A 24,266-nucleotide genomic window follows, 5' to 3' on the forward strand; every position below is an offset into this window, starting at 1 on the left:
ATTGTTTTCTTCACCAAATGCGCTTCTTGTTTTCTTATTAAATGCTATCTCAGATTTTATTTTTAGATGATTTTTTAAGCTTGAATTCATTCTATTCACCAATTACTATGAATTGTGTTTCTATTTATTTTCCTTGGCTAATTTAACTTTATTCATTACTTCCTAGATTTTTCTATGGCACTGTTTAGAACTATTGTATTGCTTTTAAAAAAAAAGTTAAATCATTGTAAATCATATATGCTTCTGTTTATGATAAGAGAATAATGAGATTAAAAAGTGTATATTGGTAAAGAAGTAATAACATTTAGATATTGCTATAAAATTGTGTGTGCCATTTTCATTTGGGGATAGTGATCACCACTATGGCCACTTTAACTGAGAAGCCTGATTTAGCTTCTTTTCCTCCTTCTAGAAATTATTGTCATAGAGCTATTAGCAGTATACAGGTTCTGAAGAGAGCCGGCTCATGGAGATCAGTGTGCTGCCACCCTTTATAGTTGCCGTCACCCTCTCTTTTTGTTGTATTTTAGCCAAGCCTTTTCTCTTCCTACCTCCATCAATAAATAACATAAATTTTCAGTTGAAGTTGAAATTTGTGCTAATAGTTGGCTTTTAGTGTTGCGCATGCTTTTAATCCCAGCATTTGGGAGGCAGAAGCAAGAGGATATATATGTAAATTCAATGCCAACCTGTCTACATAGTGAGTTCCAGGCCAACTAGGGCTGCATAGTGAGGCCCTGTCTGGGGTGGGGTGGGGGAGTGGAGGCTTAATTTATGGTGCAGTTTAAATACTAGAAATGGCTTTTATTGCCACTAATTGATATTTCTTATTTTCATAGTTAAAAGTAATATAGTGGTATAAATATTTCTTGCCTTCAAAAATATGAATTTAGGTAGATGCTCAGGCATGTGAAGAGGCTGTTGACAACCAGAGTTGTCAGGACACATACATGATGGAAATAGAGAACTGCTTCCCACAGTTGCCCTTTGACCTCTACACATGTACACACATGCACACCCTAACCCTGAACAAGTAAATGAAGTTTTTAAAATGTTTAAATATGAACTTAAATTCAGTTCCAAGTTAAAAAAAAATTGCATTTTCCGTCATAAAGCTAGTGATAAAATTGGTATAGTAACATGAATACCTTTTAACCTAGAAGTCCTTAGACAATACAGTAAGTTAGACTTTCTAGTACTCAGGGAGGAATGCCTGCTGGAAAAATTCCTGCTACTGACTGTCTTTTCAAAAGTCTCAGATCTTGAAGTGGAATCCAGTACAAATCGCAGAAAGCAAAGAATGGTTCTAACTTCTCTTCTGCATTCAAGACCTTTGTAAATGATATCTGCAAATGTGCAGTCTCCTCTCCAAACACTGCCAGGCTTGCTTGGAAACAGAACTCCGTGTGGATGTCATCTGACAGCTATGGGATCAGCAACAGGAAAGGCGGTAGTGATGGGTGTTCAGTAAGGACGGGAACCAGTTCCGAGGCTTGTGAAATGTGTGTCTTCCTTTCCTCTGCCTCTCAGAGAGCTCAGTGGCTCCTGTGCATGCATGTGCACTGTCTCCAGAATTCTGACTTGGCTGTGCTAAACCTCAGGAAGAGCGCTGCAAAGAAGAGTGAACATGTTCTAGCAAAAGAAAAAAAAAACGGAATTTGTTCCCAAAGCTAAGCAAGGCAAAAAGCTCACCATTATTAACCTAGAATAATTTTACAGATTCAGTAGTAGGAAAAGTTATCAAAGGAGGTCAAAGCTTGTGTTTTTCTGAATAGTCTTGGGAAAGTAGCCGTTTTTAGGTAGTTAACATTCTTGAAAATACAGGCCTTAAAAAAAAGCCCAGTGTTACCTTTAAATTGTAAAAGTTGGTAAGTAGTTTCCTATGTAAGGCCAGTTCCCTAATAAGCCCATAGGAAAGAACTATAAATGAACCATCTCGTCATGCAGTGTGGAGGTTTCCGGGGGCTTGCGTAGTTTCTGAGCTTGTACTGCAGCACAGCCCTGAGCTGCCCCACCCGCTAGCCTCATCAAGCCCAGCAAATAGTTTTGATACTTGACCTGGCTGCCACCGAGGAAATCAGCCCAAAGCCATCATCATCTTCATTTTCATTTACTACTTAGTGGGTGTCAGGGAGAGTTCCCAGAGAAGCTCTTGGTTCTTCATTTCTCCCTCCTGTTAGCAAGTCTCAAGAAAGTCTGACAGCTTAGTTACTAGGTTTGTGTTCATTTACTAAACCCTAGAATAGGAAGAAAGTGGTTCTTTATACTTCAAAACCATACAGTTTTTATTCCTAAAAATGAATACTCCATACAGCCCTTATGGCTCTCATTCATTAGTTCTGAGTGTTGCAGCCGTCTAGTAATGTGATGCTTTTAGGTGTTCTACACATCTCAACAGTGGTGATGAAGCTGGAGAAAGAACCTGGAGTTTGTACCAGTTCCCTTTACAGCTGGCAAAGCTGTTCGGGCTTAGTTGCAGCCAAAGGCTAGAAGCCATCCAGGCCATGCAGCCTGTATTTGTGAGTGACCTTTAAGTACATTGCTGTGCAATTGCTGCATTGGAACAATGGCCCCGAAAGCAGCTGTGTGCAGCTTCTCGGTTTTTAATGTGCCCATTTCTGAAGTCACAGAGCACTTGTGCCTTTGCAAAGGCTTGGCTTATTTTTGCATCTACATGTTAGTCATGCTTGTGATAACACATGGAAAAGTAACTTTCAGTCCAGCCCACTTAATGGTAGATGTCAAACTTCCAAGTAGGTGATGGGCGAGTGAGTTTCTATGGGGGAAGTTTTTGTTGTGTGTTTTTAAATTGGGGTGAGGAAACAACACATGCCCCAGGCACACAGTGAGGAAGACTCACAGAAAGCAGAGGGCACTTGGGAGGCCGAAGCCCCAGATACATAATTTTTTTTTCTCATTTGTGTGATGAGAGAAAAGGACCGTGTACTCGCTGTGCTTCCGAGGTCACTCGTGGGCATTGTTGCTCCCTTCCTAGCTGTCCCTGACCTGGACAGACTGCCACCCCCAAGCTTAAGGTGCTCTCCCTTTCAACGCGTGTGCGGCATCTTTAAACCAACAAGATTGTATAGTATTAATTACCCCTTATGTCTAGCCTTCTGCTTATTTAGGTTGCAAAATCCTATGGTTTCTTTGAGCAGCTTTTGTTCAGGGTCTATATATGCACTTTCTCTTTTAGAAGCAAAAACCTTCCTCTTTACCACCACTCTTAAGTCACGCATGGCTGCGCCGTCAGCCTCACGGGAGTACAAGGAAGCCAAGGAACTTTTTCTTATCTTTAGTTTTGAGAACACACAGTGTTCTATCTCTGAAAAAGATGTATTTGTAATTCGCACAAGAAAAAAAAGTTAGAATTTTTTAAAGTCAGCTTTTGTGAGTTAGAAGTACTTAGTGACCAGAACTGAAGATGTCATCTGATAAAGAACTTCAGATCCAAAGCTTGGGTGGAAATGGGATTAAGAAAGAGAACAGCCCATCCGCAGAGCACGGCCTCGTCCTCCGGCCTGCCTCAGTCTGTACTCAGCCTCTGGGTGCGGACGTCTGGCCCAGGCTAACCCTTGGATCAGCTCATCACAAGCTCGGGTTAAGTGGCCTTGGTGAATTTAATAACATTTCGCTCTGCCTATTACAGAAAACTGGGAAATAACTAAATTGACAGACTCCCCACCCCCCTTTTGTGAGACAGGGTCTTTGTAGCTCTGTCTTGGAATTGTGTAGACTAGGCTGGCCTGGAACTCACAGAGTTCCTGCCTCTACCTCCCAAGTACTGACATAAAAAGTGTGTGCCACCAGGCCTGGCTAGTGCCCTCCCTGCCCCCACCCCCACACTTTTTTAAAGACATTGTTTTCCTTATTTTTCCTTATCAGAATGGCCAAAGCCAGCAAAGGCTTTGAAAATGTTAGTAGTCTTTCTGTCGTTTGCTTCTGGTGTGCAGGCTGCCTCCCTGCTTTAGGTACTTAAGCATCTTCCTGCCGTGCATAATTGGAAAAGTAGTCTCTTTGTCTCTAGTGATGAACGTTGGAGGAAGAAAACTGCCAGCAGCTATGGAGTGTTACTTGTTGAGGTGATTGGGAACTTCGTCCCTAAGCTGGATCCGTGTGGCCTGTAGGCAGTCTCACAGACATATGGAGCATAGATGCACTGTACATAGACTTCTGTTGGTGGTGAACTTTATATATGGCCATAATTAACCCACACTTGAAAGAGGAGCCCATTTCCCTGGAATATCATGTTAAACAAATGCTTAGAAAACAATGTATAAACACCAGCAAGGAACTAGGAGTTAGACAAGTTTGACAGCTCAGCTTTCCAATTAGAGTCTTCCTCTTGGCATGTGGAGTAAAAATATCAGCTTGTTGGGTTCTGTCCTCCACCCCCCTCTGGCAGTGCACACCCCCAGACTGTAGCATCAGAAACAGTATCATGAGATGCCTGGAAGACCGGCCTGTGTGAGCTGGAGCGTTCAGACAGCACCCGGGTCTGGCCTCATCCAGCTCTGTTGAGTTCAGTGATCTTCCCCATCCCCAGGCTAGCGGGACCCGCTCGGGTTTATCTGTTGTCTAATCCTTGTGGACTTGCTAGGATTTCTTTTCAGTAAAAGTAATTTTCTGACCCCAGGTTTGGTATACGTTCTCACTACTTTGTGAATACATAAATGAGTGGTCTCTGCTAAACAACTGCAGCTGTAGAATTATCTTGTATGTAATGTACATACGAAGAGTGTATTTTATTCCTTAATAAAAAGTTATATATGAACACGTGTTTGCCACAATTACTTTGAAATTTTAAAAAATTACTTCTATGGGGCAGTCAGTAGGATAATGTTTGCCTAGCATGCAGGAGGGTTTAGATTGGTTCCCCACTCATTAACTGCAGGGCGGATGCACATGTCTGTAACCCCAGTATACAGAAGGTACACAGGGTAAGGAACTCATGGTCATCCTTAGCTACATAGAGATTTTGAGGCCAACCTGAGCTACGTGAAACCCTCAAGTGTGTGAGTCAAGCTTTCAGAAACGGGACAATGATGGCCGCAGAGGCCCTGGGTGCTTTCCCCTGAGACTGCTCAGGTAAAGTACTGGGCATGCTCAGAGTTTCTGGGGAGAAACACCAGTAGACTGTTTTATGGGGGGAAATTAATCTGCAGTCTGCAATCAACAATTTATCTTTTTGTGTATTTGAACATGTTTCCTGGGTTTTAGTCACACTGGTTTAAAAGGACAAGAAAAACTAGACTGAAACAAAATTAGTTATAGGAAAGGTAATAAAGGGAAAGATACTACTGCACTCCCAAGTTCAGAAAAGTCTAGGTTTCTGTCTCAGCCACGGAGGAGAATCGCTAAGGGTCAGACCTAAAAAGTACGTTCAGATATAGACCAAGTGGAATGTTAGGGTTAAGAGAGTTCTGGGGATGGGCTGGAAAGCCAGGCCTCTCTCTCCACCTGTCATCTGATGAGGTACCTGCTCCAGGCTTTATGAGCCTGCATTGTCAGGTGTGCATTCAAAGTGAGGCTTAAAACCAACCTCTTCCTGCACAGCTTCCATTGCTGGGGTGTACTCTAGAATGGCTCAGAAGTAATATTTCTTTGTGTTCTCAAAACAGGAAAACATGAGGTACACTGATAAGGCAAGACATTGCCTTTCCTTGGTTAATCCTCCTGAGAATTAAAGGGATCAATATGAGGAACATGCTGACACATTTGTCACTATCTCCTGTCAGGAAGATGGCAGTTAAGCAAAGCACATTTAAGTTGCCAGCTGTTCCCGTCCAGTGTGCTTGGGCTTACGGATCAGAAGCTGCAGCTTTGTGGGCAGTATGGCCACACTTTGTACTTTCTCGACTGACAGCCAGAGGTCCTGGAAGGGGGCTGGGTGGGGGAGTGGAGGACTGTTCCTGTCCCCAAACTTGCAAAGGTTCAATTGGAAAGGGGGTGGCTCTGCTGTGGCACGTCTGCTCTTTCCTCTAGCTTTATCAGGCTGCGCCCTGCTCTGCAGTTTTCACTTCAGAAGTGCAGCTGTGAGGCAGCGAAGCATGCTTCAGCTTACCCAGCCCTTTCTGCAGTGCCTTGAAATCCAGACCCCGTTGTGCGCACTCAGCCAGGAAAAGCAGGGCAGTCAAATACACTCTCGCCAGAGACACTCCAGTAACAATGAAGAGAAAAGCCAGGGGAAATGGATCTGTCCACTAAGCTGCAAAGCCTAGACGACTGGCAGAATCCGAGGGAGGAGGATGTTTGGCAGTGTGCATGCTGTACAAACTGTTACGTCTTGACCAGCCTCAACTCTACAAGTAAATAGCAGCAGTTGAGCGTTCTCTGTGAGACTTCATTAAGAGGAAGTGTTGTAAGTGTTCATTAAGAGGAAGTGTTTGAGAAATGCTCCTAAGTGTTCGTCAGTCCCATCTTTCTTTTTTCCTTTTGGGTTCAGAAGAGAGGTGATTTGGGAGGGAGGATATAGGTTGAAAAAAATCAGCTAAGAGGACCTCGAGATTGTTAGGGCAAGAAGCCAGGTCAGCGACTACTCCGGAAGAGAATGGAGCCTTGGAGCTAATTTGTGGGCTGTGATAAACTGTGAGTCACTGTTAGAACAGTGTGCCTGAGCAGGGCCTTGGCCCTTTGGGAGTTCCTGGCATTTGGATCTCTTCTGTGTCTTTGGCATACTCATGAGGTTAACCTCAAAATACCCTGGCCCTAACTCTGTCCCACCCCTCTGGGTGTCTCTTGCCTACCAGTGCACAAAAGAATAAGGAAAAAAATCCATGGTACCTGTGGATATAATCCAAAAATGAAGCTTGTTTTTAGAATTCAAGCCTGATGGTGGTATGGAGAAACGAATCTGGCTCTGAAGAGAGAAAAGATGGAGTCAGGGCCTGGGCCAAAGAGAGGAAGCCTGCAGTTTATCACAAGCCTGCAGTTTATCACATTCTGTGGTGAGTTTCCTATAAATGAGGTGAAAATGTCCTATGACTGCTGAGGTGGAGGCAGAGATGAACCAGATCTGCAGGGACACCTTTCCCTACTTCAAGCTGGCATCTAGGGTTTGCTTGCCCTGAGACAATGTAGCTGTTGGTAATGTGGCCAAGAGATACATCATGGTCACGCCCATCAGCTCCACCCTTCTCTGTGTGAGAAGACAAGACCTCCTCGTGTAGCACAGAGCTGGTCTCTAGTGTGCTGGTTTTTATCTCTTGGTGGCATTCTCACACCCAGCTGGCACGGCATCTCTCTTTGGTGGTGGTCACTCAGTCATTACACTCCAAGCAGAAGTAGAGGGACGTTAGATGGTGACAAATCTGTCATCAGTGCCCATGGAGGGAGGGAGCACTCAGGCTTCCTCCATGGAAGGATGGAAGGGCCTCTCCACGGCAAAGCAGGGTGCAAACCGACGGGATTAGCTAACAGCCTCCGGGATCTGAGCTTTGGCCTTTGGCAGTAAGGAGCTGAACACACACACACACACACACACACACACACACACTGTGTGTCTGCCACTCCTTCCAGCATCTCCTCTTTCCCCCTCTACAGGTGGAATGCAGGGGGTGCTGCCCAAGTGAGACCCAAGAAAAAGCTGATGCCCTCAGGAGCGTGGATGAAGAATTTTAAGCCAGAGCAAAACACTAGGACCTGAACCAGCTTACACAAAAGCATTTTAATTGACAGTGTACAATTTTCGAAAATATACTTTATAAGAAAATGCAATAGTTAACTATAATCTCTCAATAAATTCCAGTGTATTTTAGACCCCTGTCCACTACGACATACACTCCCCCAATCTCCTGGGCAGCTGGTTAACATTCACAAAGAAACAGAAAGGCCCCATGAACCAGCCATCCCGGCCAGTGGTGGGTTCTCCGCAGACCCTAGGGAAGCATCAGACGACACCTGACAACCTGACAGTGACAAAGGCTGCTTGACAGCACCCGCCCCTCCCTGCCTTCATCTGTGCCACTCCCTTTGATCCTAGTTCCACTGGACGTTCCTCAGGGAGTTTTCAAAATTATTTCCTGACAGGAAAAACTAAACAAACAAAAACCAAGCCCCCAGAATGTTTATTTACACCTTGGACCATGTGGCTCCAGAGCCCAGTGCACGGTCCTTTGTGTCCCTTGTGTCCTCCCAGCCCTCGGGGTTGTTGTGACGAAGGACTGGCGGTATCCTGTATTAACCTTGTACCTCGAAGTTGCAGTCCTGCATCCCCTGTTCTTGAGAAACATGCAGCACAGGGCGGGCAGTCTGGGATGCATGTCTTCATCTTGTCTCTGTCCCCGGGGAGAGTCTTTGTGGCTTCAGACGTGCTTTCCTGCAGAAAGTCTCCAAAACTTCCCTGTGACCGTCACAGACCATTCTCACCTCCAGCCTGAACTGCAGCAGGACTGAGACCTGGCTGGGGAGGAGCAAGGCTAGTTTTTAAAAAATTTAAATCCCCTATCTACAAGGCAGATATGTCTGTTACCAGCCCGTCTTGTGTTCTTCATTTTTAAAAAAGTCATTTCTACTAAAAACACTTACATTCTTGTTCAGAAGTGGGGAGGGAGGCTTAGCTATCAAATTTTTCTTCTGAAAGTAGTACAGGGTAAATAAACATGTGGCTCTTGTATTTACATTGTCAAAAACATGCATCGATCTTGTCAACTTCAACTTGCTCTTTAAAGTTTCATCAGTGTATTACCCAAAAAGTAACAAAACAAAACAAAACAAACAAACCAAAAACCCAATAAAACTCAACCACCTGCTGGCTTTCTCTGTCAGGGAAGATAGGAATCATGAGTGTCCTAGGTGACTCTAGAGCCTGTTCTGCAGGCAGACTGCCCAGTGCCACATGCTCAGCTGATTAGCACAGTCACAGCCATCAGGCCCTTGGGGTTTGCAGCTGGGGAAAACCATTTTCCACTGAGATGAAGAGCTCAGATTTCTCTTTGGTACAGCTGGTTCTAAAGTCACCCCCCCCCCCAACCCCCTTCCTTGTCTCAGACTGGGCCTAAGACTCTGAATTAACAGACAGCTCTAAAAACCCAGTAATAAACACAGGAAGACGACTTTTATAGGTACTAGCAGCAAGACCTGTTGAACAGATGTCCCAGCAGTAAGAGCAAGGGAAGGCCAAGTATCAGATTCTCAAGCTGTATTAAAGGCTACACAGGAAGGGACGCTGGGCCAGGTAGCACAGCCTAGGTAGGGCTGTGGCTATTCCTCCAGCCCAGACATAGTTTCTGTTGTCTAATATTATAGTCATATCTGACAGGCTGCAGGGTTGAAATCTGTGACCAGTTTGCAGAAAGAGCATTTGCTGTCTGTCAGATGGCCTTGCCCCACTGACTGTAGCAAAGGAGAAATCCTGCCTGCCTCTCAGGCCATGACAGAACAGAGCCCCCTGGGTGACAGCGCCTAATGCAGGGAACAAACAGGCCTAATTCTTCCGCCCCACCCCCAGTTGGCACTGCGCCCCGCCCTTCCCTACAAATCTGAGAGAAGCAGCCCAAGGTGCTTGCAAGTTCTTGTTAGCATTTTTTCAAGCTCTTGTGAAACTCACTGAGAGCCTTCCCTGACTTATGTCAGCCTTTTCTCCCCAGCCTGTATCTCAGAGTGACAGCTGTAAAGATGGAATTGGGCAGAGGACACCTGTCTGTACCCCCAACTCCCCTTTTAAATTAAGCTGCTCCAAACCAGACAGTCATGAGAACTTATGCCCAAGAACAATACAAACCAGGGACCATGTTCAAAGCTCCTCACAGGGTCCCCTCACCCCTTCTTCAGAAAACCAGATGAGACATCACGATGCTGGCCCTCAGCAGCCTTGTACATGACTGCTTGACACTGCTGACCCTGTAAAGACCCTGTGCTAGGTACGAGGCATGGTTTTATGTTTCCCTGAGATGCCATCGGAAATGGGAGAGCTGGAATGCTACTAAGAACACGGAAACAAAAGCCTGGCTCCATGCTGGGAGAGTAGGCAAAGGGATCTCAAAACTGCACATTCTGGGCCTTTCTCCACAGCAAAGGAGGGTACAAACTGACGGAATTAGCTAACAGCCTCCAGGATCTGAGCTTTGGCCTTTGGCAGTAAGGAGATGAATTAAACAAACACACACACACACACACACACCACCACAACACACCAACCCAAGTTCTCAGTAACTTGAAAAGTCCCTGAGCTTCCTGTAGAACAATAATGCCTGGTAGGTTAGATCGATTGTCTGCTGAGACACATTTGCCAATCAGGGACCAGTTGGGACCCCGGGACATGTCTGTCCCTAGACAACTGCTCTGTGACACTAGGTTTTGAGGAGTCATGATGAAAAAGGAACATCTTGCTTTCAGTAGCCACTGCAGATTTGTTTCTAGTGGGAGCCGAAGCCCAGAGGAGATTTTGAGGAGTGTGTTCTAGGGAGCGTCTTGAATGATAGGCCAGTGTCAGCACAGAATCAGCTGCCGGGAGGGAGGACGCTATCTGAATGTAAGCTTCCTTTCTCTCTGCCTGCCCACCCACCCCTGAGGCAGACTCCATTAGATACTGAGGCCTGTGAGTTAGGTCCCAATCCCACTAAGCAAAGGCAAAGAAATCAGAATATAGAACAAGAGGTTCAAAGCCATGCCCGGGAAACAATGGGACCAAAGACTGACTCAAGGGAGGCAGGATCCAAGCTAACAGAGGCCATATTCTAGGAGATGGGAATTTGGGACCTGTCCTTGAGACCTTAGAGGCTTGGTTCTCTTTCCAGCCTGCCCTCCTGCAAGTGTCTGGTGTCTTGGGGAATGAGCACAGATGAACACAGTAGTGTGTCTTGATGCTATGAAGCAGACTGAGGGAAACAACCTTTGTCACCAAATGGCTGTGTGGCCCTGCGCAAGTCACCTGACCTCTTAAGGCCTTGGTCATCTTAGGAGATGAGAGGGTGCTGTTCCTAGAGGAGCTCCGGAGCCTCTCACATGTCGTTCGCCATCTTCTTGCCTTCCCGTGGCTCTGTGCTCAGGCACAAGTAGGTCAGTAGGTCATTTTACGTGAGGGAACTAGACAGACTGTGACTTGGTTGAACTTGAAAGGCAAAATTAAGGCCCTGTGGGGATTGGGAGGAGGGAGACAACCCTGGGTCCATTCTCCCTCCCCAGTCTTTCTGTCGTCAGGTGGGACACTGCCCCCTGTCCAAATGGCACGTTGGGTGGTCTGGAGCGCTGCAGTGCAGATGGGGTGGCTGACAGGCTGATCAGAGGTGTGTGTCTTCCTCCTCGTCTAGGTCATCCTTGGTCAAGTTGTCCAGGGGGACGATCCAACTGTCCCCCAGCTCCCCATTAAGGTTGACCACCTTCTTCTCCTGCATCTCAGAAGGAGTCTCCATCACTTCCAAGGTTGGGTTGTCATGGTAACCATTCTCTACTGTCTGCAGCTCCTCTGTGAGTCGTTGCTAAAGAGGGGACAATAACACCGGGAAGAAGGCAATTTCGGAGTGCCGTGAGCTTTAATATGAAACATATTTCCCCATTCAACCCAGGGACCTCAAGTTGGCTAGATTAAATTCCGGCGGTTCACTTGGTGGGGCACAGACCACCCTGGCTACAAGCCTGGCCATCTCATGAGTACTCCCCCGTATCCTAAAACTGCCAGCTGCTCTCTACCCTCATTCCAGTGGCTGTCTGTGACATCATGGAGAGAGATTTCTGAAGGCATTTTTTCTTCAAGTTCTTTTTCTCTTCTCCATCCCCCCTCCCCATAAAACCCATTTTTCTACATCATTCCATAATAAATAAATAACAGAGAAGACAAAAAAAAAAGGCTCCTTCAGACCAGCTTGACTTTTCAGTGGTCAAGGTGAACAGGGTGGACCTTATGGATGTGCAGGGTGGTTTGTGCTCTGAGGTCCGGCTCTGGATACACACTGCCGTCCCTCATGCCCCAGTCAGTGGATAAGGTCCCTAGGGGTGAGAAGTGTCTTAATGCTCTCAGTAGTTTGCAGTTAGGGTGGAAACCCACAACAGAATGGCACTGTAAAGATGAGACAGGGTCCTGCTGTGTAGCCCAGGCTGACCTCAAACTTGCAATCCCCCTGCCTCAGCTTCCCAAGTGCTGCGATTACAGATGTACGCCATCACACCAGAGAAGATGTGGTTCTAGTAAGTCCGGTGGAAGAAGCTGTGGTTAGAGGAGCACTTGCCTAAGGCCACATATGATATTTGGTATATTTAGTGATCATATCCCTAAATCTCAGAACAGCTCTGCAAGGTGCCATCCCCACTATATGCAGATGGCAAGGCTGTAGACTTACAACTGACTGACAGACACGGACAGAGCCAGGGCTTAAGCCCCGTGTTTCGGCTCTCGCTTCCACGCCGAGTCTCCGGTGTTAGAGACAAGCTAGCTTGACGGTGGGGACAAGAGCCTGTTCCAAGGGTCCAGGCCCACTCCTGCGGAGGGGCCGAGTGACAGGTGCACTGGGCGACTGGGCTACCTAGAGTAAGAAAATACCCACCTGGTCCTTCCTCTGGGAGATCCGCTGGTGACAGCAGCCGTAGAGGGCAGCCACGAGGAGCAGGAAGGACGCCATGCAGACAATGGTGATGATGAGGGGCAGGCTGAAGCGATCCTCGTTGGCCTCTGGAGGGCCTTCCTTCCCCAGCTTCATGTTACTGACTCCGGCCTGGCCGAGACACAGAACTTAAGTGGCAGAAAACAGAGTCCAGGCCTCTCGTCTCCACTCCAGTCAAACCGGAGCTCTTATGTGTGGCCCTTCTGCTGCCCCTATCCTACCACCCGTCATGTCCACGCGGATGTGCCTCTCCTGCATGCTTATACTATCAAAGGACCTCCTAGCCAGAGGATGCTGGGCTTAGGACAGTGCAGGGCAAAGTTTCTTACCTCTGTCAGGTCATCCCATCTGTCCTTCAGCAGTTCATACACGGTCTTAGGAGAAAGTTTCGCTGTGGGAGAGACAGAGACTGATGAGGCCTCCAGGGTTCAGCCCAGAGCGAAATGGCAGGAGTAGAGTGGGTACCAAAGAGGACGAGGTCCTGTATCTATCTATCCCAGTCCCTCGGGTCTCCTCGATGCTTGCTGGCTTGTATATTCTCGGGCGCCTCCACCCCCAACCATCCTTCTGTGGCACTCCTGCCCACACCGGGTCCCCTCACCCTCCACTCACTCTCAATAATGATTCTCTTCACTGCCACTGCCTGGTCCTTTAGGATAGGGGCCAACTGGAGAACACACGAATCCTCAGCTGGCTTGAAGGAGGCTTTGACTGAGTAACACAGCAGTTCCACGAGTCTTTCATCCGGAGGGCTCCCTTCCTAGTGTACAGGGAGCACAGGTGATTCCCAGGCTCTGCCGCGACAGCTCAGGCTTGTGAGGCTGCCCCACGCCTGCTCCTACATCACCGGGGATCATGTTTTGTATTTTTCTCGCAGGCTGGTCCTTATCCTCTCAATCTTGTTCCGAGTTCTTTTCCCATCCTCGCAGCCCTGGGCATCCTGTCTGCATGTCACACACACACACACACACACACACACACACACACACATACCCTGACCCCCAGGCTTCCCCTTTCCTCCCTGCAAGGTCCCTGAGGCTGTATTATGTGCCTCATCTGGGAGTGGGATAAAACAGGGCTCAACACTCCTCCACTGCCAGGGGAGAGAGGCAATCCAGGAACTGAAACCCGCCATTCTCCAGCCTCTTGTTGCCACCTCTGGCTGAGAAGGAAAGTGAGGTACGCTGAATGGTTGGGAGGGACTTCTAGGGATGGCCACAGGGTTACTCACACAGTCCTAAGCCCAAAGAAGACAGAAACAGGGCTTTAGGGCTGAGGCTGAGGTGTAAGCTATTGGCTTTTCCTCGGCACTGCCAGTTCAGGGATCACTCTCTGATGTTTCCCTCCTTGATTTTGGATGAGGGGCTGAGACTGAAAACACAAGCTCTTGACCCCAGCATCCTTTAGGCCTCCCACATGCCGCCCCTACACTTCCCATGTGCTTCAGCCTAGAAGCACTTTACTCCACCACCAGGAGTGGATCCAGCACTTTCCATTTCCCTTTTCTAGAAAAGGGAAGGATGCTTCCCACTAACAATACATAACCAATGGGCTTCAACCTAAACATCATCTTGAGGGCAATTTAAATGTAATTTCTGCCTTCTTGCCAAAGCTCAATCCCAGAACATCATTGCTTCCGCTAAACCTCTGATGCCCGAGCTCAGGCTTTTGTGGTTCACTCAGTAAGTTACAGCAAAATAAAACCCCTAGAAGAAAATAATAGCAGAGCCCGAGGTCTCCAACCTAGAGAGAAACCAAGCCCTCTTCTAGTCTTGATCCCAGAAGTGACTACAAAAATGGAAGTGGCCAGTAGGGGGCAGCAACGAATCAGCCACCTCCTGCACCCAGGAGAGGTCAATGACTATGTGTTGTGCAGGCCCACCAAGGCCTTGGTGCCAGAAAACTGTGGTGAGAACAGAGCTGTATACATTTCTATTCCCTCTTATATAGATCTAGGCAGGGGACCAGAAACTGTGACTCCACTATCAGGACAGAGGGTGACTGCTCAGAACGTAACTTTTCTGAGGCCCTGGAGAGTGAACTGGGGACCGAGTCAAACGCTTTCTGTAGCACTCACGCTATTTTTAAAGAGAAAATCTCAGCCAAGGCATGACTTAGATAAACTTCAGTCCTCCTGCCTCAACATCCTAAATAGCTGGAACTAGAGGCCGAAGCCACACAACTTGCCAAACCTCACCAATACTACACACACACACACACACACACACACACACACACAGAGCCACCAAACCGCAACCATACCAACTAAAGCAGTAAAAGCCGAGGGGGCTGCACGTGCACTACGGGTGCTCTGAGCATGCTCTGCGCATGCCCTCGCCCGTGGGCGCTGCCTGACTTAGAGAAGTCTGAAGTGTGGATGGATGGCAAAAGGCTACTCCCTTTGAGGAGCTCACAGAAGGGGTGGGACGTAGGGTGAACTGGGGCTCGGGCATGTCTACTCACGCAAAGGTTGCCTCTTGTGAAGTTCAGAATGAGGAGTTCCTCGTCTGGCAGTATGGGAGGATCGCATTTTAACTGGAAGAGGCCAAAAGATGAAGGTTTAGGCACAAAGTCACCTGATCTTGGAATCTCCCCTTGGTGAGGGTGGACTGCACAGGGGAAGGGCTCAGGCATAGATAGTCAATTTCAGAGACGGGAGTCCAGCTGCCCAGCTGTTTCAGAAGCCTGGGTAAGAACAGAGGGAACCGGAAACAGACAACTTTTCCTTAAAGTGCCCGGCCAGGGGCCCTGAGAAGGCTAAGGGAAAGGCCTTCCCCTGAGTCTCGGATTTCACATGCCATCCTCTGCTAGAATTACCATATAGTTCTTAAAGGTCCAGATGGGAGAGGGTGTGCTGGGGCCTTGAGGGACCACGGGAGTCCAATTAGAGTCGGGGTGCGTGGACCCTTCAGTCGTAGGCACGACCTCAGTTCCCATTGGAGACCCTGTAGGCTGCAGCGTTGTGGAGACAGGCAATGTAGTGACGGCTGGCACCTGGCTGGTGATGGGCTGAGTGGCCTCAGAGGTGCCCAGTGATTCTGTAACAGACAAAGCAAAGGCTGAGGAGACCAGCTGTGCCTGCTGAGGGAGCATGGTCTTTTCTGGCTTCATGATTCTCACAAGCTGAAACCAGTAGCTCTGAAGAGGAAAAAGAGGCAGCAATGAAGAAGTGGGGTCCTGGGCCACGGTACAGAGAAACGCTGCTGCAGTTACCTCTCTGAGGCACAGGTGGGGCCTGTGGACAGGCGAGCCATGGCTAACACACTGGGCATGCTTCGTAGGAGAGGTTGTGCTCTGTGCTTCAAAGATACTCGCTCCTTTAGGGCAGCCCCTGCTCATCAACAGGGAAAACGAAGCTCGGTGACTTGCCCGAGGTCACAGGGCATGACCGGAAGAGCAGAGGATTTGACCAGACCACTCTGAGTCTGTGCATCGGCTACAGGGTGTGGCCCTGTCTCCCAGGGCATAGGCTAATTAATGCTCAGAAACCAAGGCTCCGGAGCCGGCCATAGATCCTAACACTGATTTAAGCACCCAGTCAAGACTGGCACTTTAAAACCTAAGTAAGTAGAAACAGAACTAAGACTCGGTGTGATGGTGCACGGCCTTAATCCCAACATCTGGGAGGCTAAGGCAGGCAGATCTCTGTGAGTTTAAAACCAGGCTGGTCTACATAGTGAGTTCCTTCCAGGCCAGCCAGTCTCAGAAAAGGAAGGGAGGGAGGGACACAAGAAGGAATGGAGGGACAAATGGAGGGAGGGAAGAAGGGAGAGAGGAGGGGCCCAGAAGACAGCAGTATGCATAACATACCACACGTCCTGAAAGGAAGAACGAAAGCCCGCTGGGGTCAGCCACCCTCCTGCCCTACTATATGGGTCCCTGGGGTCCAACTCAGGTTATCAGGCTTAGCAGCAAGGGCCACACACTGACCTTTAGTGTGTTTATTTTTACTTATTTCAAAGTGTATTTCTTAAAGTGGGTTGCTACCAAGCAAGTCTGAGACGCAGTTTTAGAATTCTCTAACACCCTGCTGTCACCCCCTGTGGCACGAGCCTGGACATAGATTCTGGCTTGGTTGAGTCTATGCACTACTAGCCTCTAGCACTGCTAAAAGAGGGGGGGGTGTCCAAGGCTAGACCCCCTCCCAGGCTACATGAAGGCATGTAGAAGGGTTAAAACTCAGTATATCTTCCAACTGAGTGACAGTCTGAGAAAATGCACTGCCAAGTCTCTCTCTCTCTCTCTCTCTCTCTCTCTCTCTCTCTCTCTCTCTCTCTCTCTCTCTCACACACACACACACACACACACACACACACAGGTTTTACCTGCATGTGTTTTTTATTTTATTTTATTTTTTATTTTTATTTATTTTTTTGTCTATGAACCAAATGTGTGCAGTGCCTAAGTCAGCCAGAAGAGGGAGGCAGATGATTACAAATGGTTATCAATCACCATGTGTCTGTTGAGACGTGGACCTAGGTCCTCTGTTAGGAGCAGCCAGTGCTCTTACCAGCTGAGCCATTTCTCCCGGCCTTATTTCTTAAGAAAAACAAAAGCAACCTGAGAAGGCGCTGCACACCTTTAATCCCAGCACTCAGGAGGCAGAGGAAATTAGATCTCTGAGTTCAAGGCCAATCTTGGTCTACAGAATGAGTTCCAGGACAGCCAGGGCTACATAGAGGAAACCCTGTCTCCAAAAACCAAAAGAGAAAAAAAGACAAAAAAGGAAAGAAAGGAAAGGAAGGAAGAAAAGCAAAACCAAAAATGCCAGAGAGTGACTTACGGTGTGTAGCAGGCTTCCATGACAGTGTAGAGTTGTCAGTGCTAGACACGGAGCCAGGGCTGCTGGGAACAGCAGTAGGGGTGTGCTGTCCCCCAGGATGGCTCTCTGTGCTCTGTGAAGAAGAAGCCACAGGCTGGTGAGGGCTTTCTGTGCTGTCCGTTGTGGGAGTAGAAGGAAGCTTTGAGGAGGTAGTAATGTCAGTAGTCTGAGAAGAGACGTGATTGGTTAGCCCCAAAGTGGTTGGTGGGGCTGTGGTAAGACCGTCCCCACTCTTGCTTCCAGAGGAAATCGTCTGTCCACTGCTACTAGTGGCCGCAGTGCTACTGGGGGAGCTGGTTTTAGTCTTGTCCTGTTCGGAGCCACTGGACGTTGTAGTCGGACCGCCACTGCTTTGATCGTCCCTGGAGGTCGGAATAGTCGTCGAAGGTTGGACTGAGGTTTTGGATGATGTAGGGTTGCTCAGCTGGGCTGCAGAAAATGTAGTTGTCACTGGGCTATCAGTTGTGAGTTTTGTTGGTGCTGTATTCGTTGTCGCTACCGAGGTGCCTTGGTGGCTCTGGACAGTGCTAGATTTGATAACAGATGTGCTAGTCTCATTTCCTGTTGATAAAATCAACACAGAATCAAACCAGGTGTTAGCCAAAGTGTGGACTTCTCTAGCTCATGCCCAGGGCATTAGCCTCCCAACCATCCGCCATTTGCCCCGCTGAAGCCCGCATCCTTCCTGAGTCTACAGTTACACAGCCTCTTCAAGTCTGCCATGGGGTGCTGTATCCTTCCCCCACCACACACCCACCCCTAGCTCCCAGATGCCCCACCCTTCCAAAACATTACAGCAAGTACTGACAAGAGCCACTTAGCCTTTCCAGGGATGATAGAGCCAACAGGGACAAGGGATGACAGACCGCAGTTCACAAGGACCCTCTGTGGACAGTGCTAGGGAAAAGCCATGTGCTCGGGCTGGCTTTAGCTTGGAGACTTAACCTAAGTGGGGAATCTGGTCAAGGAAGGGAGGCTTTTTATTGGGTTAAAAGAATGTGGACTGAGGGCATTGCTACAAGACAGGACGTGTGGTGACTTATGCGGAACAAGATCCAGAACTTACAACCCCAGGGAGATGCCACAAACACAGGACAACTGAATAACAGACTCAGGTAACTTCAGGAAGAATGAATACTGGAAGAGAAGGGTGGGGGTGGGGGGCGGGAGAGGCAGCTGTCCCGCGTCTCTTGCTGTGATAAGTCACCTTGACCAAAAGCAACTCCGTGGATAAGACCGGGTTAGTTATGGACATAGGAGGGGTCCTGGCCCATTGTGTCAGGAAGTTAAAATAACGTAAAAAGCATCAAATCCAGTCATAAGCACGGAGAGCGGCCATGGGGTCCCTGTTTGGTTGTTTGCCTCTGCTCTCTGACGCTGTTGGCCTCCCCAGCCTGCAGGAGGATGCCACAGTGGGCCGGGTCTTCCTACATCAGTTAACAATCAGGACACTCTTCCACAGACATGCCCACCAGGCCAACTTGATCTAGATAATTAATTACTCCATTAATACTCTCTTCCCAGACGGTTCCAGGTTGTATCAAGTTGGCAGTTAAAAGTAACCAACATAACTCAGCCCTTGTCAACTTGACACACAAATTCATCACTTTAACCCATTAGCAGCAGCTCCCTAATGACCATTAGGCTAAGAGGAATGCTGTGTGAACAAGAAGTATCTCCAACAGAGAAAAACAGGACAGAATGTGAAGGTCTCAAGTCCGGGGTAAAGGACTAAAGAAAGTCATGGATGTCTGCATGGAGCTGGGGGGGAGGGGAGGGTTAGGGGGCGGGGCAGTGGAGACTGCAGGCCTCCGAGAGTGAGCCATCCAAACTGAACAGTTCTGAGAATAGAACGGGGTTCTCTTAAAAGTATATCCTAGCCCAGGTGTGCTGAGGCAGTCCTGTAATCCCAGGCCTTGGGAGGTAAAAGCAGGCGGATCTCCAAGAACTCCAGGCCAGGCTGGTCTACATAGTTCCAGAAAAGCCAGCGAGACGGAGTGAGACCCCCATCTCAAAATCAGAAAATTACATAATGCATATATATGCATATGTGTGATATATCCATATTATAAATATATATAAATATATATGCATTAAGGGTCATACACACACATGAGACTGGGATCTTGCCTATTTATGGAGGAGACATATATATATATATATATATCTCCTAGATCAAATGATACCTAAATTCAGAGGCCAAAATAGGGCCTTTAATCTTCTTTACATGTAAGGGAGAAAGTGCTATTGCACAGGACAAGAGCCCCATGCTTTCACCTTTGTAGATCTTTATGATCTAAAGGGAGAAAGCCTACAGACAGGACCAGTAAGGTGTCTATCGGTCACCCAGGAGAAGGGCTGGTGGCTGGAGGTGAAGAGCTAGACACTAGAGACAAGCGGAGGTTGGATTCAGGGCTGCATTTTGATTAAGCCAGTGTGGGGAAGGAGGAAAATCAGAGACTGTGAGAGGCTGTTGGTGATTCCTGGTTTTCTCCTTCAGCAGAAGGAAGGTTGTATGGGGAAGGGGTGCCGTGGCCAGCTACGTTTCTGTGTGGACAACCTCTCACCCCATGAGAGGTGGACTGAAAATGCTGTGTGTGTATTAGTTTGCCCAGTATTTCTTGGATCCACAGGCAGGCGTCAGTCGCATGGGATACACATCGAGCTGGGAAGGGAAGAAATCATAAAGGCAGCAGTAGGAGGCTGTGTTCAAGGGCAAACAGTGACGCTAGTGAGCAGCCAGTGCTCTGCTGGGCATCGAACCACAGCCTGAAGAGGGGGCGTTTCCTCCATCAATAGGCAAGATCCCAGTCTCTCATACAGTGTGGTACCACCGAGCCCTATGGGAGCCAAAGGCAGCCAAGAGTCTATAAAGGGGGCAGTATTCTGGTTCATGAAGTGGCACTTGTGGGACTGACTGCTCTACATGCCTGAAGGGCACACACAATAGAATGTCATGTTCCAAAAAAAGAAATCAATCTACCCAGATGTAGTGGCGCATATCTCTTGTCCCGCTGCACAATGAGTTCAGGGGGTTTGGACCACTTGAGACCCTGTCCCAACTCTCTCCTGCCACACAAACAAATCCAGAGCTGCGTTGCAGGGGCGGGGGGTGGGGGGGGAGTTGGCATGTACATGTGATCATGTATCTGCATGTACATGTATGTTGGTGTGTGCAGTATATGTGAGTACACGTGGAAACTGACAACCTTGGGCATGGTTCCTCAGGAGCCATCCACCTTCTCTTTTGGGACCAGGTCTCTCACTGGCCTGGAAATCACCGGTTAGGCCAGGCTGGCCAGTGCACCTTGAGAGGTGGGTGAAGAGGCAGGTGGGCGGCTCCCCCACCCCAGCCCTGAATTATAAGCAAGGTTGTGGGGATTGAACATCAGATCCTCATGTTTGCCTGGCCAGTGCTCTAGCCACTGAAACACATCTTCCCACCCTCCAGGTGCCATACTTTGACGGGGGATTTCCCAACTGATAGCATCATAATTTCTTGTCATCCTGATATGGCTAAGGAGGTGTCAGCATCGGTGGAATTTAAGAGATCCAGAGCCAGACAGTAACTCTGTGGTGATTTGAATGAGAATGACCCCCATAGACTCACATATTTGAAGACTTAGTCATCAAGGAGTGACACTATTTGAGAAGAATTAGGAGGTCTGGCCTCATTACGGGTGGACTTGTTAGAGGAAGTGTGTCACTGAGGGTGGGCTTTAGGGCTTAAAAGCTCCTGCCAGTTCCTGTCTGTGTCTGCCTGCTTATCTTTATCTGTCTGCCTGCCTGTCTGTGTGTCTGTCTCTGCCTCTACCTGCCTGTCTGTCTGTCTGTCTGTCTGTCTGTCTGTCTGCCTGTCTATCTGTCTATCTATCTATCTATCTATCTATCTATCTATCTATCTATCTATCTATCTATCTATCTCTACTTTTGGGTCAGGATGTAGTTCTCGGCTACTGTTGTAGCACCACATCTGTATGTCTGTATGTCTCTCTGCCATGCAGTGGACTAACCTCTGAAACCACAGGAAAGCTCTCCATTAAGTGCTTTCTTTTTATAAGAGTTACCATGACCAGCTGGGTGGTAGGTAGAATATGCCTTTAATTGCAGCACTCAGGAGGCAGAGGCAGGAGATCTCTGAGTTTGAGCTCCGTGTATATAGTGCATTCTAGGACAGCCAAAGCTACACAGAGAAACCCTGTGTGTGTGTGTGTGTGTGTGTGTGTGTGTGTGTGTGTGTGTGTGTGTGGTGGGGAGAAGAGCTGCCATGGACACGGTGTCTCCTCACAACAATAGAACAGTGACTAAGACAGGGTTCTTATGATGGTGGACAGCGGAAAACAGCTTCTCAATCTGGAGCTGCAGACATTTTGAACTGGAATCTTCTCTGTCATAGGCAGTTGCCCTGTGCATTAGATTGCTAGCAACATCTCTGGCCTCTGTCCACTAGATATAAGTAACAGACACACATATCTACCTCCAACTCTAGCAACGAAAAATGTCCCTGATACTGCCATATACCCCTTGAAGGCCTCAGTGACTTCCCAATGAAAACCATCTAAAGGGCTGGAGAGATGGCTCAGTGGTTAAGAGCACTGACTGCTCTTCCAAAGGTTCTGAGTTCAAATCCCAACAACCACATGATGGCTCACAACCATCCATAACGAGGTCTGGTGCCCTCTTCTGAAGTGTCTGAAGACAGCTACAGTGTACTTACACATAATAAATAAATAAATAAATAAATAAATAAATAAATAAATAAATAAATCTTAAAAAAGAAAGAAAGAAAACCATCTAACATGAGAGAAGACCAAACCCATCCCATGAAGCCCCAGCCAGCGCTGAACAGAAACCTCGGTCGTCTTCTAAGATCAAAGGAACTTCCCTTTGGCAGCTGGAAGGCCGAGAAGGATGAAAAACAATAGACTGTCCCTGCGGGTTGCCAAATCCCAGGTTAGTTTAACTGATCACCTCACTAGGCCTCTAGTAATAGAAATGGACCTTGATGTGGGGATACAAGCAAATGAACCAAACTACTCATAAGCCTCCATCTCTGATGGCATTCCCTTGTCAGTAGAGTCAGCCACGTTTCTAGCTGGTAAATTCTATTTCACTTAGGACCCCCCAAAATACCAGCTCTCAAAACACAAAAATAACTTTTGCGTCACCATAAATGTATCAATATAGGTACTCAGTCAGAGACCTGGCCCTCCACATGCTGGCTCAAGGTACTCAGGCTTGGCTACCTTGTTATAGAAAGACAAAACTGAACGGATGATTACATTGCAGAATGCCCAAGAATAGCGGTGCAAGAAGAAACCCAAAGTCTTGGAGAAAGATGCTAGTGTTGGTCAAGAGTATCGGTCTAAGTGGGCTAGAGACGGCATGCGGGTGTAAGGACCTGACTTTGGATTTCTAGAATCCAGGGAAAGCTGGATTCAGTAGCATTTATCTGTAATCACGGCATTCTTATAGTGAGATGGGAGGTGGGAGAGTCTGCAAGGTAAGGAACTACCCCTGAGGTTGTACACACACACACACACACACACACACACACACAAACAAACATGCATACAAACACACCATAAGCAAAGCCTGTTTTAAAGTAACAGTTTGACCCCCAGCACCAAATGCAGGCAGTGAGGAACACCTATGGTGTGTGCCCTGTCCACGTGCACTCTAACTCTGTTCCCTTAGCTCAGATAACACAACTCCTGACAAGGTTTTCAGCAATGCTTGCCACATGTTCTAAGATGAAGATCTCATTGTCTCTCTAATCAACACATGTTCTAAATATCTGTTGGTCGTCGTGCTTTCAGAGTTGTTTTGTTGTTTGTTTTTTTTTTTTAATGGTTTATAAAAACAGCAATTCTTTCTTTTTCTTACTTTCTATTTTCAACATTTATTTCTGAGAGGCAGAGTTTTACTCTGCAGCCCAAACCAGCTGGTAACTCATGGTGACCCTTCTCCAGGATTCCAAGCCTGAGCCATGCCTGGTTAATTGTGCATTTTATAACTGGTGGTGGTTTGGATTTCATAGAACAGAGAGCACTGTCAGCACAGTGTAGAGTTTTACTGTGCATCTCCCTCCTTAGCCAGACATGTTAATCACACACTGATTCCAGCTGGTGGTGAGTGAGTGTAGAGACGGAGCGGAGTAGAACTTCCAGGGGAAAAGATATATGCAATTCTAAGTTCTAGGCAGGAAGACCAGTTTGGCAATCAGCACAATCTGGCCAAAGGGGATTTAGAGTAGTGGCTAAGCATCATGTATTATTTGTTTTTAAAGATTTATTTATTATTTATTTATAGGTACACTGTAATTGTCTTCAGTCACACCAAAAGGGGGCATTGGATCCCATTACAGATGGTTGTGAGCCACTAAGCGGTTGCTGGGAATTGAACTCAGGACCTCTGGAAGAGCAGCCAGTGCTCTTAACCTCTGAGCCATCTCTCCAGCCCTGGCGTCATGTATTCTGAAATTGTGAGAGCCATGTTGAATGATGTTGGAGGACACTACCACTTATCCAGTTCCCAGGAGTCAGTGCTCCCACAGACAAGTCCCTCAGTGGAGCACAGATTCCTTTCCTAAAGGTGGTTTCATAGGAGCATGACAGTGCTGTCCCCAGCTCCTGAGGTGGGAAGCTGGCGGTCCCACATTTTCCTCTTCCTTTGCTTCTTCCTCAGTTCCTGGCACTCCTTGACTAATAGCTGTGTCACTCTCTGACTCATCAACATGCGACTTTTTTCCTTGTGTGCCTGTAGGCTTTTCAAGGGAGGGGAAACTGAAGTCCCAACCCAAATCCTCATGGATACCAAGCAAACACTCTACTCCTGGGTCCACTAGTTTAGAGTCTGCCTTACTCCAGTATGTTGCAGGATATTTGATCACACTCTGAACCCTGTGA

The 24,266-nt window shown here is 47.7% G+C and overlaps 1 protein-coding gene across 1 annotated transcript in view; it reads right to left on the minus strand.

Annotated features, from left to right (window-relative positions):
- Positions 1–7,646: 7,646 nt before the first annotated feature.
- Positions 7,647–24,266, minus strand: part of Podxl (podocalyxin like) — a 45,738-nt gene continuing 29,118 nt past the window's right edge. Inside the window, exons 2-8 of the mRNA XM_052173398.1 lie at positions 17,320–17,919; positions 15,354–15,574; positions 15,000–15,071; positions 13,149–13,296; positions 12,866–12,927; positions 12,480–12,647; positions 7,647–11,417 (exon numbers count right to left, since the gene is read on the minus strand). Coding sequence (XP_052029358.1) covers positions 11,220–11,417; positions 12,480–12,647; positions 12,866–12,927; positions 13,149–13,296; positions 15,000–15,071; positions 15,354–15,574; positions 17,320–17,919 — 1,469 coding nt within the window. The 3' untranslated portion in view covers positions 7,647–11,219. The remainder of the gene's footprint in view (positions 11,418–12,479; positions 12,648–12,865; positions 12,928–13,148; positions 13,297–14,999; positions 15,072–15,353; positions 15,575–17,319; positions 17,920–24,266) is intronic.

Source organism: Apodemus sylvaticus, chromosome 2 (assembly GCF_947179515.1).
Source record: "Apodemus sylvaticus chromosome 2, mApoSyl1.1, whole genome shotgun sequence".
Lineage (NCBI taxonomy): Eukaryota > Metazoa > Chordata > Mammalia > Rodentia > Muridae > Apodemus > Apodemus sylvaticus.